The sequence below is a fragment of the Triplophysa dalaica genome, chromosome 2 (assembly GCF_015846415.1).
Source record: "Triplophysa dalaica isolate WHDGS20190420 chromosome 2, ASM1584641v1, whole genome shotgun sequence".
Classification (NCBI taxonomy): Eukaryota; Metazoa; Chordata; class Actinopteri; order Cypriniformes; family Nemacheilidae; genus Triplophysa; species Triplophysa dalaica.
In genome coordinates, this window is record NC_079543.1 from 9,783,218 (window position 1) to 9,798,543 (window position 15,326).

Sequence of the window (15,326 nt, forward strand, 5' to 3'; positions counted from 1 at the left end):
CTCAATACAATGTTGGTAAGAATTTGCGCTTAATTTGTTAGAGTACATTCTATCTTTTAGGGTATTTTTGAGTAAAGGGTATCTTAATATGAGCTATAACAACCTAAAAGAAATGGGGTAAAGTCTACATAATACATTATACAGTTTATTACTTAATAAATTCAGTGATTTAACCCATTGCCACCAGGCAAACTTCATCTACATAAGAATAATTCAACTTTATTTATTACTCATTTACCTAAAAATAGTCAGACACAAAAGTTTAATCATTTACTTTTTATTTAACATTAAGTTTCTGCATACTTTGCAGAGTCGATTCATTTCCAGTAAAATAAAACCGCACAACTCTCTTTACTCTGAGTGTTCTGAAATGAATTTATCTTGGTCAAAACTGCTACTCGATGACCTTCTGATGTTTCAAATAGTTTGAAGATCCATCTGTTTTGTGTTTAGCAGAACAAAGAAATCTATACAGGTTTGATGACAGAACTACACCTTGGCCTTAAACGATGGTGCGGTTACAGAAACCACTGCGGTGTTCCAGTGAAAAATGACTCCAGTGGGCGGGGCATACTGATGTTCGCTTTACTCACTGTGCGTGACTTTGTTACGAGCAAATAAATTGAATGGAAATTGTAGTTTGCCAACACGCAACACAAGGGTTACAACGTCGGCGGAACTTGACCAGACCAGCACAGGAACCACTCGAAGACACACCAATCCAGCAAACAACACAATTTGTATAGAGACTTTTGCCTCTGATCGTGGTTAAATCGTCAGTTTAAATCGGAAAAATGCATCATAGTATTAAAGAAATCGTGAGTACTCGATCTATAGTACTTTTGCTGTTGTAATTGCTAACATCAGTGCAAACCAATGCTTATTATGAATTTATAAACGGTTGGTCTTTGATTCTGATTGTTCAACAATTACCTCGTTACATGTATTACTGCATCCCAACCTTTCATACTGGTCTTCGGTATAATAAGATATGTTAAAACATGCACACAAATATTGCATTCAGTATTTTTACCTTTTCATTATATTTAAGTAAAAGGGATATTGTCGTTTGAATTGTTTTTTATATTGCTTAAAGGAATTAGTTTACTCCAAAATATAATGGCTGTTAATTGCCTACTTCCAATATGTGTGGGTGGCATTGTTTTTTCAAGAAGTTTATGAAGATGGTTAAATTAATGAAATTATTAATTATTGATCCTTATTATAGTCTGGTTCAGACATTTTTTTCTTATTAGCATTATGAAAAATAGTTTCATTTAACTTTTCCAAGTTTTGGCTAACATTAAAAATGCAGAGGGTTTAGGTGATGATTATGATGATAGCTTTCTTGCAATAGTAAAGGTAAATTCAAATAAATTGTTCAGGGAAAATGTGAATTCTCCCCTAAAAGAATTTGTAAATTTTGTTTGAAAGCAGTTTTACAAAGGTCACAAATAGTGCCTTAAAAACAGTAACCTATAGTCTGTTTCCCAGCACAATTCAATCCAAACTTTGATTGATATTGTTGTTTCTGAAAGACAACTGCAGAAACTTGATATATGCCTAACTACTTATATAATTGCTGATCATAGTGGTTTAAACAGTTTTGAATTTGATCTAAAATCATGATAAAAAATAATTATTTATTTTCCAGGTTACATCATATGTATATGTATAAAGAATAAATATGAATATATAGACAAACTTGCAGTCGAGTAAAGCTGTTTCTTACAGACGGGTCTCTCGATATGTGGTTTTCACTTCCTAGCATGCACTGCTGCGGCTCTTTCTTGTACAGCAGCACACTATATTTTCGTTAAAACGGATGTGGTGCTTTTATCTAGACTTAATAAACAAATCCAGTATTTTGCAAACAAAAGCAACCTTTAATGCAAAAGTAACTAAATTCTGAAACTAAACGAAAGCGTTTTACTAATACATAATGTAATTCGAGAGATAATGCAACGGTGTAATATATAAATGTAATGGGTTTAAGTCTCACCATTTAATGAGATTCTCAGCTTGATTTTCTCACAAATGTGACCGATCAGATTTTCTAAGTTATACAACATCTCCCACAACAGCAGACTGTTCAAGTCTTTGACTTACATTTATACTACTGTTTTTTTTTGTGCTGGTTTATTTTACTGCAAAAGTTCCCAATTGCTTGAAATAGCCATTCATTTTAAACCGGAGTAGGCTAATGGCAAACAAACCATTTAGACGACTGACTGAAACAACTGCGTTCCCTTTCTGTCGGTCCATCGACGTTGTGTCGATCCGACAGATGGGGTTCGCCCTTGAGAACCTATCAACTCTGACTACTATTGAAGAGGCCAATGAAATTTGGCTATTGAAATTTGCATGCCGGTCTCCAAGCCCGGATATCCGATATAAAATGAAGACGGCGTGCAGCATTCATTTACCTTTTGTTCTTCAGAGCCATCGCTCATGTTAACAATAATGGATAAAAATAAGTTTGCACAACAGTTTGCTCACGATTCAATAAGGCCGCAGGCACAAAAACCGACGGTGGCAACCAACCGACGGTGGAAAACCGTCCGGATCCTCAGTCACGTATTCGGAAACGATGCATGACGACGATGAGATGTCGCTCCGTGCATCGGAGGAAGACTTGCTGGCATCCGACGCTGAAGACTTTGAGCTCTCCCTCAAGAGGGGTCGAGCTCGGAAAGAAGCAAATGTTGAGATGTCAACTATGCTCACCCGGGCAGCCGCGAGTATTGTGTCCAATACTTGTTTAAGAGACTTAAACACATTACATTTATATGTTACACCATTGCATTATCTCTCGAATTGCATAACATTTACATTTAGTCATTTAGTAGACGCTTTTATCCAAAGCGACTTACAAGTGGGGTAGGTAATGGAAGCAATTGGGACAGCACAAGTACAACAAAAGCATAAGTGCAATCAAAAGAAGACTGGTCTCATATAGCCTAACACAGTATACAGAATCATTATGTATTTGTAAAACGCTTTCGGTTAGTTTCAGAGTTTAGTTACTTTTGCATAAAAGGTTGCGTTTGTTTGCAAAATGCTGGATTTGTTTGTTACGTTTTGGCACAATTTTCGCTCCTTAAATCCCTGGGTCAGCAGACACATAAACTAACCAAAGGGGGATAGGAGCTGAGCCACGACCACTCCGCACCTCACACTGGTTACACCCGTGCACACACGCTCACGCGCAAACACCAACACACCATAGCACTCGTGGGAGAACACCCCCACCATAAACTCCCCTTCGCCACTCAGCTCCTGTAACAATAATGGATAAAAATATGTTTGCACAACAGTTTGCTCACGTTTCAATAAGGCCGCAGGCACAAAAAATCATACTCTGGCGCAACTTTCTCACACAGCTCTACATCCAGTTCCATAGAATCCGACCGTTTTGTAATTTAATTAGCCACACCTAACTGGTACCGCTGACAACGTTTCACACCCTCTTAGCCCAAAGGTTCAACACACTTCACAAATCAACCCTCAGTTATACCAGCCCCCTACCAGCGACCATAAGGTCGTGTCATTAGGCAACCAATCAGACAATGACGAGCCGGGCAGTGACGCCCTACACTTCCTACTTTGTAGTCGTCCGTCTTGAAGTTTAGTGTAGCTTTGAGTGATCTGCTTTTAGCATGTCCCTCGATTCTTTCAATTCAGAAGATGGGGACCCACTTGTAATTGGACACTGCCCCCCCTGAACACAGAATTGAATCCCACATAGAACTAGGACTCATTTACTTTTTCATTTTAAACCTAATCGCCTAACGGAATAGTAATGGCTGCGTTACAGTAAAATTATTACAACCCCACCCCAAAAATTAAATCCCGACTGCCTTACTATTTTATTTATATCATATATCATGAACTTGTTAAAATTGTTTCATTTTAACAGTATAATAAAAAAACGTTGTTTATTCTAAAAGGTGGAGGGAATGGAGGTGCTGTGAGGGGCCTCCAAAATGCTGTAGCATTAAGATTACAACTTTCTGAACAAGCCACGCCCACTAACCTTCTCCTTTGAAATCCCTTTTCACGCGGAAATGTTTCAGAATACTGATGTAAACCAATCGCAGCTTCCGGTTCACAAAGCAGCATGCAAAAGACGCGAAATATGAATCACTCCCTCTGCTGAAGAAGTGCGTGAAGAGAGATACTATTTTCTATGTGTTTATTCATGTCGCATATTTATATGGCCCATCTTTAATATATTATACACATAACTTCAATTTTAACCCCACAGTCTTTCTACAAGTCTCCCACAATGTTCAATTGTTCATCTCATGAGCTATCTAAAGAGAAATCTCCCCTCATTTCCAGCCATGTCTACACCGCATTACAGAAAACAAATTTGTGTTCATTGTCACTGTTGTATAACTTGAATAAAATGCAGGTTCTCGTGTAAAATCAGATATAAACAAAACAAATATGTAAGTAAATTAAAAAGCTGCAGACAGAGTTTGTATAAATAAGATAAGACTCTAAAACAAGAAAGATCATACAGTACAGATTTGTACATCAAATAAAGAAATATGGGGGTTGGATTCTAGATATAGATTGTAATATCAAAATAAACATTCAATAAATCAAAAAAAAAAACAGCCCCCTGAAATATGTCCTAAAACCACCCCCACACAAATATCCAATATTAATCCATCTCTTCTCAATTAGATGCTGAAAATGTGGATCGTTCTTGCAGCTGCTGGTTTCGCAGGTGAGTAGTTCCACACATTTCCATGCTCTTAAAACCTTAGAACATTAAAATGATGAAAAGGCTGAAAGTTCAGTATACCTGTCAAAAATTTTTAACTGCAAGACAAGTAAAATCATGTGAAATATAAAACAAAAAAAAAACTTTATTTGTTGTCATTGCAGTTTATGTACCCAGTATCTTCAAGAAAAAGGATTTAATGTTAAATCTATTTCATTGTGAGTAAATGTATCAGAAATGTTCCCCTTATTGTGTGCAGTCAATGCAACTCAGAAGGAGATATTCCATGGGAATGATCTGACTCTGGATATGCCAGATAGGACAGAGGCAGTGAAGTTCATTTCTGCTGATGGGGAAGTACATCGAAATATCTGGAAACGGGATGGTAAAGTCTTTATAGGCCGGAAATTACATGTTACGTCGCATGTTACATTTAGTAATGCGGGAACATTCACTCTGTTAAATAAATGGAATAACGAAATCTCCAGATACACGGTGAAGGTCAAGGGTAAGTGATTGAATCCTTTTCCTCCTACACCACCCTCATATCAAGTCAAGACAGCTTTTATTGTCTCTCCAATATGTAGGGCCACACACATAGAGAGGAATGTAAATCTTAATCAATAAAATGTTGCTAGTCTTTTCAACGCTGCCTTGTTTTTAATGTTTTTTGTCATTCTCCCCCTTACAGGGATTAAAAGAAGCATTAACCGTGCCGCAGGTGAAACTCTCAACATACCTCTGGATGGAATTAAGCTGGAGTATGCCACACTTTTCTTTAACCGCAATGGTTTAATTGTCACCCTGGTGAAAAGTGGAGAGCCAGTGGCTAGTAGAGACCCAAACTACATCAACCGACTTAAAGTAACCAGTGAAACCATCAATTTGCTTAATGTCAATGTGTCAGATTGGGGCGAATACATACTCAGAGATCAAAATCGTCAAATTGTGTCAAAAAGTACATTGATATTAGTTGGTAAGAATCACATTCAATCCAAAATGCTGTGAAAATAAGACAAATTTACCTTGGGTAACCTCTTATTAAATAGTATTTTCATCTGTGCTCTTGTGGCTTTGCATTTTCTATATAGAACGCGGCAGTCCTTCCTCAAATAAGAAGGCTCTTATAGCTCTGGTTCTTCTCGTGATTCCGGTCATTATCTGCTGTTACTGCATGATGAAATTCTGTTGTAAAGATGATGAATCAAACAAAGCAAATACCAACAGCCTTAATGCCCAGCCTGAGTCTGTACCAATGTGTCAGACAGTGACTGATCCTTCACAGGTAAAATAATCTGAATCATGTAGCTAAATAAGGGTAACATACATATCACAAACTTCACACAGCAGCACATTTTATTGTCTTTAGCTTCAATCTGTCCAAAAGAGCTTGAAGTAAATATATTTGTTAATAGACAGATTTTGAAAATAGTTTTTTCAGACTGAAAACCAATAAAGAAAAAATATGTATCTTTACATTTTTACTCTACACTTGTCATAGACATCAGTTAATATTTCTTATTTTATTTTTATGTTTCAGTGTTATCCGACTCCAGTCCAAGGTCAGATTCAATATCCTCCTCCAACACAATGGAACGGACAACCTGCTGTTTCTCCTTACCCTGTGAGTTCAAACACACACACATCTATTCATTAAAAAATCTGTTATTGAGCTCTAAATTAAAATTTTAAACAAACTATTTTTTTAGATACTGTATATATAGCCCTCTAAGACTAAGTTATTATGTACACTCTAAGAAGAAAAGGTTCAAAAATGAACTTTTTGAGGTTCCTGGAGATTGCAGCTGTGGGGAAACCATTTTAAAAAGGTTCAAACTGGAACCCTTTCTTGAAGGTGCATTAAAGAACTAGCAGACGTCCTTTTAGAACCCTTTTCTAGTCACCATTTCAGTTTTATTATTAATACTATTGTAATTACTGTTATTATATTACACATTATACTATAACAACATTCCATAACACATGGAACAACACCATGATTCTCCATTAAATATTTATTGCATAAATGATAGACAAAACACAAAATGATAAGAATCAATCATTCAGATTCATATTGATGTTATGTGTATTGTCCAAAGATTTGGACAAATTTTATTTTGATGTTTTAGGATCATTGTTTTAGGAAACTATAATAAATAAATCCCCTTAAAACTGACCAGAAATACCGAATAGAAAAAGAGGCAAGAAACCGGAATATAAATGATATGTTATTTACCTGTGACGGTAATCCAGATCTTTTGAGGAAAACTTGCTTGTTTTGCACGGACAATTTCTGCGGCACAGTATGATGGCCTAATGAAAAAGGTTAATTCTAATATAATACTAATGCAGAATAGCAAACCATCTCTACATAAATTAAATATCATAGACATAATATTTACATACCGTACAGTAGGCTTTAAAAGTGCAGAGCAGGGGGCTGTACCATGAATGTTGCTGAACAAACTCAAGGTTACAGGATTAGTTTTGGGTTGACAAAACCAAACCAACGTGTTCAAGCTTTGTTGGTGCAATGAAGCAGCTCATGGAGTTTCTTTGTCAACTCAAGCGTTGATCCTGAAGCAAAGATTTGTTCACACGCACGTGCACATGGATGTCAGCATTGCAAAACCAATCGCGTTCAGTATGGATAGATGGAATTCCCTGTTTCTTAAGAAATAATTATGCGCAAATATTAGCAACATAACAATGTAGTTCAGCCAAGGAGAATACTGTTTACCTTTATTAATGAGGATGAAGCACACGATGAAGAGAAACTATCTGTGCACTCTGACAGAGTTAAAGAGGGCAATGTACAATATGGCACACGTGTGAATGTGAGGATTATATTTTATGTTACTGTAGGACATTTCACAACCTTCCCCAGAAACTGAGGTATATACCTCCAGAGGTTACAGAAATGTGAACAAAATACATTAGAGAAGCTGATTCTAAATAAAGAAGACTGAATAAAAAAAAAATAGTCCGTTTAAAACTTAGTCAGTTTAAGTGTACATTTAAAAATCTAATGTTCATCTCAATCCTGACTCTGGTTTGACTGAGGGCCATGTTTAAGTGGTTCTGTGGTCAGGATAGTATAAACCTCTGGCATACATAACAACCCCTGTCTGTCAGGAAAACTCATGGTAGACATGGCGTGGGAACCCAAGTGCAGGCAGACACAGACGGTAAAGGTGGTAACAAGGATTTATTGACAAATAACACTAACAAAACAGGCAAAACAAAAACCCACGAGGGGGAAAACAGGACAGGAATATATCAACTTTAAACAACAAACACTGACTTACTAAACTAGAAAACAAAGACTGGAAATAACCACAAAACTATCACTTACAATTTACGGGGAAACAGGAACAAGGACGACGCAAACAGCAATAGATACAAGAGCACAGGTACAAGGACAAGTACAATGCACAAGCACAGGACAATGAACATGAGGACTCTTTATAGGGGAAACAGACAAAGGATCGTTAACAAGAAACAGTTGCTGGGGATTAGCACTGAGGAGAGGCTGACGAGGAACGTGATGTAGGGAACAATGACGAGACACGAGAAAGAACTATGTCTTTCCCACATAAAACCATAGGTTATGCCATGACTCCACTCAAATAACACGAATAAACATGAAATGATAGTGGAATCATGACACTGTCTCCCACCAACAGGTTATCAAACATTCCTGTCATAGAACAAAGAAGAAAAGATAGTCATGAAGTTTGAAATTGATTTTGGTCACTTTAATTAATTCAAAAGGTTTTGTACTGTTCACCATTTACTTTTACTTTCTTAAAGCACTGACACAACAAAGATGCATTAGTGTTTGGGCATTTCACCATTCAATCACGATTAATCGCATCCAGAATAAAAGTTTGTGTTTACATAATGTATGTCTATGTACTGTGCATATTAATTATGTTTTTTTAACACATTTATTTATATTTACCAACAATTGAAATTATATATAAATATTTAATAATTTTTAGATTTTTCTTAAATATATGAATGGAAGTGTGTGTGTTAATAAATACAAAATGATTATGCACAGCACGCAGATATATATTATGTAATCACAAACTTTTATTCTGGATGAGATTAATCACGATTAATCTTTTGACAGCCATACATTAAAGTATTAAAAATGCTTATACATTTTAAAATGTAGGTCTACTGTATGATACATTATTAAGGTGAATTCTAAGTGTTACTTGATAAAACAGATTTAAATAGCAGCGTTAAAAGATATGTAATCTCACCTGTCAATGTAGGGTTTTGTCTGTATCTTACTGTAGATGTTAAATATAAGCTTTCTTTTGTGGACAACGAAGATAAATGTCCCAACACAGTGAAACTGAAAGTGTTTCTAGATGTTCTGCACCACAGACATGTATACATGAAACACAAAATTACAACATATTTTGTCTATGGCTTTAATACTGAGGATGCTCCACAGAACCCTGTTTATCCTCCTGGACCTGTAGGATCCCCAGCCCAGCCCCCCCAGCTGAATGTTCCTCCAAACCAGTACTACCCACCTGCATCTGTGGTACATCTTTCTGATAACTTGTTTTGTCAAATAAAATGTTACAGAAAGTTGGAAATGTTTTGCGTAAAGAAGACTGAATCATTACTCTGCAGGAAATACATACTTTATACAGTACTAAAGCATAGTTGCTTGTATTGAAACATGCCCGCAAATGACACCCTCTCATGTGTAATGTTTAATTATGTGTTTGTGTAGAATTACAATCCAGTGATGAACAACACTTCACCTGGGCTTTATCCCACAACTGCATGACTGTAAAACTCTCAGACTGAGGTAACATTTTCTTTCTGACAGCTCCAAAACCCAAGTCTCATATTATTATTTTTTAGTTTTCTGCACCCATATTCTAGTCTTTGTGATATTTCTCATCTGCTTTGTGACCCTTTCAATTAAATTGATTATGTTTTGCTTATGTTACTTTAAGACTTCAACAGCAAAAATCTAATATTTGTCTTTTTCTATTATGAATAGTGTGATGGACACAGTTTCTCCAGACTATTCGGAAATTCTTCTACTATGTATGTACTTGTCTGCAAACATGCAAAATCCCAAACTTTTAAAAGGTTTAATCTATACTGTTTTATTAAACCTGTATATTGCCGATTATTAAAAATAGATCGGTCAGTAATAGTTATCAAGTAAAGAGAATTGTATTTTTCTCCTGTTCTTTAATTCCTTTTAAATCCTTGAATTTTTGGAAATCCAGTCTTCACTGTTTTAAATAAAATGCGTACTTTGTAGATTGTTTGTAATTACTATGCAAAACAGCTTCCAAAGATGTTACATGTAATTCTGTTCATACCTCTCCATATATTCTGCGATGTCTGTAGATATGAACTGTTAAAATTGCATGGTTATTGTCTGCTATGTGGCCAGCTTTTGTTGTCAGCTCAAGGAAAGAACTATTAGTGAAAAGTAATTGTTTTGATATTTTTTTATAAATCATTTATGCATTTTTCAATTTTCAATGTTTTTTCATTTTTTTTTGTTAGAATTTTTATATCTTTTTATGCCTAAGGCACCTTGGAATAAATATTCTGTCATCATTTACCCTCGAGTTGTTCCAAACCTGTGTACATTTATACATCCTGACGAATAATGAGTGCTGGAACATCATTGACTACCATAGGAAAAATAGAATAGAAGTCAAAAGTGCCCCAGAACTCTTTGCTTTTCTAAATTCTTCAAAATATCTTATTTTGTATTATAAAATTTTTTTTATAATAATTTCCCTACTAGTCATGGAGCTGTCAGTTGCTAACATTCTTACAAATCTTTTGTTAGAAGCATAGGCATTATAGTGACTGAGATGAAAATAACAAACAATAACATGGTGTAAAATGTTAGGGTTAAACTTTGTGTAAAATTCTCAACTTTAAATAAATATTTAAGACTATTAAGAAAACAATACTTGTAACCAATACTAAATAATATTTCAAGATTCCACAGAATCAAGTCTGATGTGCACATTTATAATTACCATCGTATTGCATTAGATTTAGACTAAGGGAGAGCAAGTGGGCACAAATGGAATAGGATTTTATAGATAAGACAGAAGAAAAAAAAAATTGCTGGGGATGGAATTATTATAATAGAGAATAAAATGAAAATACATAAATATAAATAATGTTCTACAAAATATCTGTTGTGTAACTCGTTCTGCAGAATATTAATAATTTGTTAAGCATACTGAAAATGCACATACAGTATTTAGTAATTAAAAGTTTGTAAAGGGAAAAAGGAAGGTGCTTAAACTTTAAACATTGTGTTTGTGATTTTAAACTTTCTTTCTGTTGAACTGCAGTGTAAATGTGATTTGCTTTTATACACAATTTTACAGGTACATCGGAACTTGTTCCAGCACACTTTACTGTGTACTGTAAAGTCTTTCTACAAAATGTAAAGAACATTCTTTGAAAATATAACCTTGATATTTTGATTTTCACTTAGGACATGTCAAAGAATAAAACAATATTTAGGAGCTTTCACTATGGGGTGTCAAAAAACATTAATTTCAACATTTTAAATTACATTTGAGCATTATATACCAAAATCGATCATATAATCTACCATTTACAGAGATAAACAGACATAAACACATCTATAGGATCATCCTAAAGACAAAAGTCTATCATCTACTTTGAACTAATATGAGACTCAACTGGATCTAAACCTTGCAATGGAACTTTTTGGGCATCGTGGACAAGATAGATTCCATTTATGTAAGAAGACAGTTGACATTTTAATTGAATAGTTTTATTTTGTGTGTCACATTTTGAGATTGTAAAACACTGTTCAAATACATTTTGCAATATGGCTTTTCTTTGAATAATGTAAAAGGGAACAAAAAACATGGTTTAAATGAAATGCCTTTCTCATTACAGAATGAAATTCTTAACCAAACATTTTTATAAATATCGAAATGCTGCTGGAAAAAGGAAGGGAACCGGGTGAAGATTTCCTATTCCTCTCTGCTTTTTTCCATATCTTTCAGCCGTCTCTCCAACATCTTGACTTTATTCTCTAGATGTGTATCTCGCTTTCCAGATGTTCCACTTATGCCTAACAGGACACAAACACACACCAGTCCTGCTAATCTAAGTGCTGTGGTATCTGCAGAAGCACCGGCGTCGCTGAGAATCAACCCAAACATAGCAACAGTGAAGATGACCTTCAGGAGCCACAGCGCCTGCCTCACTGCTCCCACCAGCAACCGCAGGATGAGGGACATTATCCAGTAGGCAGTCACAGCAACCATGGCCCACAGACTAACAAATATCACTCCCTCTGGAGTTACTTGTTGGAGGGGAAGTTTGACTGTACAGACACATGGAGAAATGCTTTGAGCGTGTGCCATTGCTTACATCAATTTAAACAAATCAAATAGAAATAAATAGAAGGTAGTTAGCAAATAAACAAGTAGATTTGTGTACAATTACCGTCAATTCCTGCAGCTTGCAAAATTTCAGTAAGGTATCCGATGAGCACGTTAAGTCCCGCCGCCGCCGCTTCTGACAGAAACGTCACGCTGTTGCGTGCAGACTGATGCAAAGGAGTAAGCAAATATACAATAATTAAAATGATGATTGTGATCATAAATAGCATCATCATAGAAATTACACAAAAGTTACATAATGTGCCCAGAAAGTATATGTCCCTTACAAAAAGTATATGGCACTTTCAAATATTAACTATGGTTTAATTTCATTATAATTATTTATTATAATTCATGGGAAACCACAAATGTGGCAAAAACTTAATTTCCGTTAGACCTCCGAGAATAATCAATAACTGTTTGGTAGTTTTACATTAATTTCATACAATTATACAATAAAATAGGAGTATTTATTCATATAAATATAAAACAAATGGTTGTATTGTAACCGAACACAAACGGGAAGCTAACTTCGGGCCAGCGTGTGCGTCCAATGAAACCAATGAGCCAATTTAACCGTATTTGTAATAAAACCGAATTGTCTCCTCATGGGAAACAGTTTACCAATAACATTTATAGTAAAACTATGCTATTTCAAATAGTAATATTCATATTGTTGAATTGATCAAATCAAAATATCAAATTTGGCATCGGCAAACAAACAATGCTTCACTAACGCGATAACTATATTGAGAAATGTTTTTGCCTTTTAAAGAACTTTGTCGGGTAATATTGAAAATTTAGTCATAGTTGCATGCTTGGCAAAATGAGCTCACCTTCAGGCACGAATCCACTACCCTTTCACCCATCATAGAGACCAGGTAACGTTGGGCTTCCTCGGAAAAACTTGTGACAATGGAGCGAACATTGTGAAGAGAACTGGACTGATTATCCCATTCTAAGGAGTGACACGGCTGTAAAAACGGATATAACACTAAAAGTATAAATGTTGTAAAATACAGCAACTGTCCCATGCTTGAAAGAAATCTATGGACCTTCCCTCCGACTTCACCAAGAGTTCAATTCGTGCGCGAATAGTTCATCACGAAACTAGTTTTCATGTAAAACTCCATGAAAATTATAACGCTAAATGAAGTCTCTGTTTAAGAACCTATCTGTAGAGTTTTATATAAGCATCTTTCCCATCCGAGTCAGAATACGTTGTTTTGAAGGATCAGATGCATCATTCCCAGTCGTCTTCCTAATCTACAACTTCTTCTTGTAACGTTTATTGGCAGTGGGCAAGACAACTTTTGGCGCATTACCGCCACCAGCTGAACTGGAGTGTGAAGTGACTGGAGAAAATAAACTATAAAAAAAATTATATTCTCATGAAATTTCCTGTGTTTATTATGTAAATTATTATGATTCTTTAGAATTTTTGATACCTAATATTAGCTCTTAAGTCATATTATCAGTGCCATATGTCTGCAACTTTGTTTCCAGGATCTGTTGTTTACAGTATGCTACACTGTAATAAAATATGCTTAGTGTTTAGCGTTAAAAGCAAACTTCATAGTATGTTTTATAGACAAATGACAGGTGAACATCTACCGTACATGTTCTCTCAGACATTAAACTGATTTTCCTGGAAACAGTCAGGTATTCGTGTAGAATCACTTTAAATCATGAATGAATTTCTCTATTTCTACAGCACATCAATTACTTCAACATTTTAAAAGGTAATAATGGTATAATTTAAGATCCCTTAGAATAGGATCATCTTAAATATTTTCTACATTTTAAAGGGATACTTCACCCAAAATTCTGTCATCCTTTACAAACCCTCAGATTGGTCCAAACCTATGTAAATTAATTATAATTTCTGTAGATTATAACAATTGCTAAAGATATTTGTAAAAATGTCAGATCCGATTCCTATTGACTCCGATAGTATTTATTTTCCCTACTATGGCAGTAAAGGGAAATGAGATGTGAAGTATCCTTTGAGAGGAATGAAAGATCATCAAAGTCTAGTATAGGGTTTGATACTGTTTGATAAAATGTATTTTAATACAAAAAAATATTTCTGTTCTGCTTGCATGTGTTGTGCCACAAGCTGTTTTTGGGAAGAATTTGATAAATTCTGTAGGAGTAGTAGCAAAAAGACAGAATACTGTACTTTTCAATATGGCTACTACTGTAATGGGTGGAGTCTTAATGTATGATATTTAATGTGATCAGCATGATGAGAGTAATCAGGTGTACTGTTTTCAGGAGTTACTAGCATTTGAATATTGAATATTTGAACTGGTGGTGGTGTATAGAGTTGGTTCCAGAGAACCCAAAGTTGGTCAGATCACTAATCATGGACATCTCTACACGTGTGCCAATGTTCCATGTAGTCGAAAAAAGTTGTGACTACTTTAAAAAACAAGACACTCACAAACAACTATCACAAAACATGAAAAAAGTAATTGATCATTCGGTTAATGACAGACAATAAAGATTCAAGGATATGTACATATTATAATGTGGCAATCAGTATAAATTCTGGCAGTTTGTCTTCTGGAGTATATGTAAACTTCTATTATGTGAAATAGCTCATTCAGGACAGTACTAAATACAATTGACATGCGATTTCATCAACCCAGATACCTTTTATTTTGTTAAAATTATTCACATTTTGCATATTCGGCAAGGGGTGTGAAACTTAGACAAAACTGTTGTAAAGGATGCTTTTGCAGATTGTCAGAGTCGGAGAATCAGGGCTTGCTGTTTACACTAATTGCCTGTTACAGTTTATATTAATAACATTTAAATTTATGCATTTGGCAGACACTTTTATCCATTGCGATTTACATTGCATTATACTATACATTTGTTTCTAAGTATGTGCAATCCACTGGAATCGAACCCACAACCTTGGCATTAGCTAGAGCCATGCTCTAACCACTGAGGTAAAGGAAAGCATATTAATGTTTAAAAAACTCAAATAATCACTTTGGTAATATAAAATACTTTTTGGATGTAACTATAAGTTGATAACCACCCATTTAAAAATAACTGTAATGAAATACAGTAACTCAAATTTTGTATTTTAAATACATGACTAAATTACATGTCATTCGCTTTCTCCAAGCCCTGGGTAT

At 35.1% G+C, this 15,326-nt stretch overlaps 2 protein-coding genes across 2 annotated transcripts; one reads left to right on the forward strand and one right to left on the reverse strand.

Annotated features, from left to right (window-relative positions):
* Positions 1-649: 649 nt before the first annotated feature.
* LOC130411304 (uncharacterized) lies at positions 650-10,349 on the forward strand. Its single transcript, XM_056735803.1, has 9 exons — positions 650-818; positions 4,696-4,738; positions 4,995-5,243; positions 5,427-5,711; positions 5,827-6,020; positions 6,276-6,359; positions 9,207-9,299; positions 9,495-9,572; positions 9,771-10,349. The coding sequence occupies exons 1-8, from the start codon at positions 795-797 to the stop codon at positions 9,549-9,551; spliced, it is 1,029 nt and encodes a 342-aa protein (XP_056591781.1). The 5' UTR covers positions 650-794; the 3' UTR covers positions 9,552-9,572; positions 9,771-10,349.
* Positions 10,350-11,533: 1,184 nt separating this feature from the next.
* Positions 11,534-13,441, reverse strand: tmem109 (transmembrane protein 109). Its single transcript, XM_056734536.1, has 3 exons — positions 13,011-13,441; positions 12,239-12,341; positions 11,534-12,116 (listed from the first exon to the last, which is right to left on the reverse strand). The coding sequence occupies exons 1-3, from the start codon at positions 13,206-13,208 to the stop codon at positions 11,761-11,763; spliced, it is 657 nt and encodes a 218-aa protein (XP_056590514.1). The 5' UTR covers positions 13,209-13,441; the 3' UTR covers positions 11,534-11,760.
* Between the last annotated feature and the right edge of the window lie 1,885 nt (positions 13,442-15,326).

Excerpts from the sequence above, each read along its gene's own strand:
- tmem109 (XM_056734536.1), bottom strand. The coding sequence starts at position 13,208 with ATGGGACAGTTGCTGTATTTTACAACATTTATACTTTTAGTGTTATAT. Across the intron at positions 12,342-13,010 it reads TAGTGGATTCGTGCCTGAAG|TCTGCACGCAACAGCGTGAC; the intron begins GTGAGCTCATTT and ends CCTTTGCATCAG. Across the intron at positions 12,117-12,238 it reads GCAAGCTGCAGGAATTGACG|TCAAACTTCCCCTCCAACAA; the intron begins GTAATTGTACAC and ends GTGTCTGTACAG.
- LOC130411304 (XM_056735803.1), top strand. The coding sequence starts at position 795 with ATGCATCATAGTATTAAAGAAATC. Across the intron at positions 4,739-4,994 it reads TGCAGCTGCTGGTTTCGCAG|TCAATGCAACTCAGAAGGAG; the intron begins GTGAGTAGTTCC and ends TATTGTGTGCAG. Across the intron at positions 6,360-9,206 it reads CTGCTGTTTCTCCTTACCCT|AACCCTGTTTATCCTCCTGG; the intron begins GTGAGTTCAAAC and ends GATGCTCCACAG.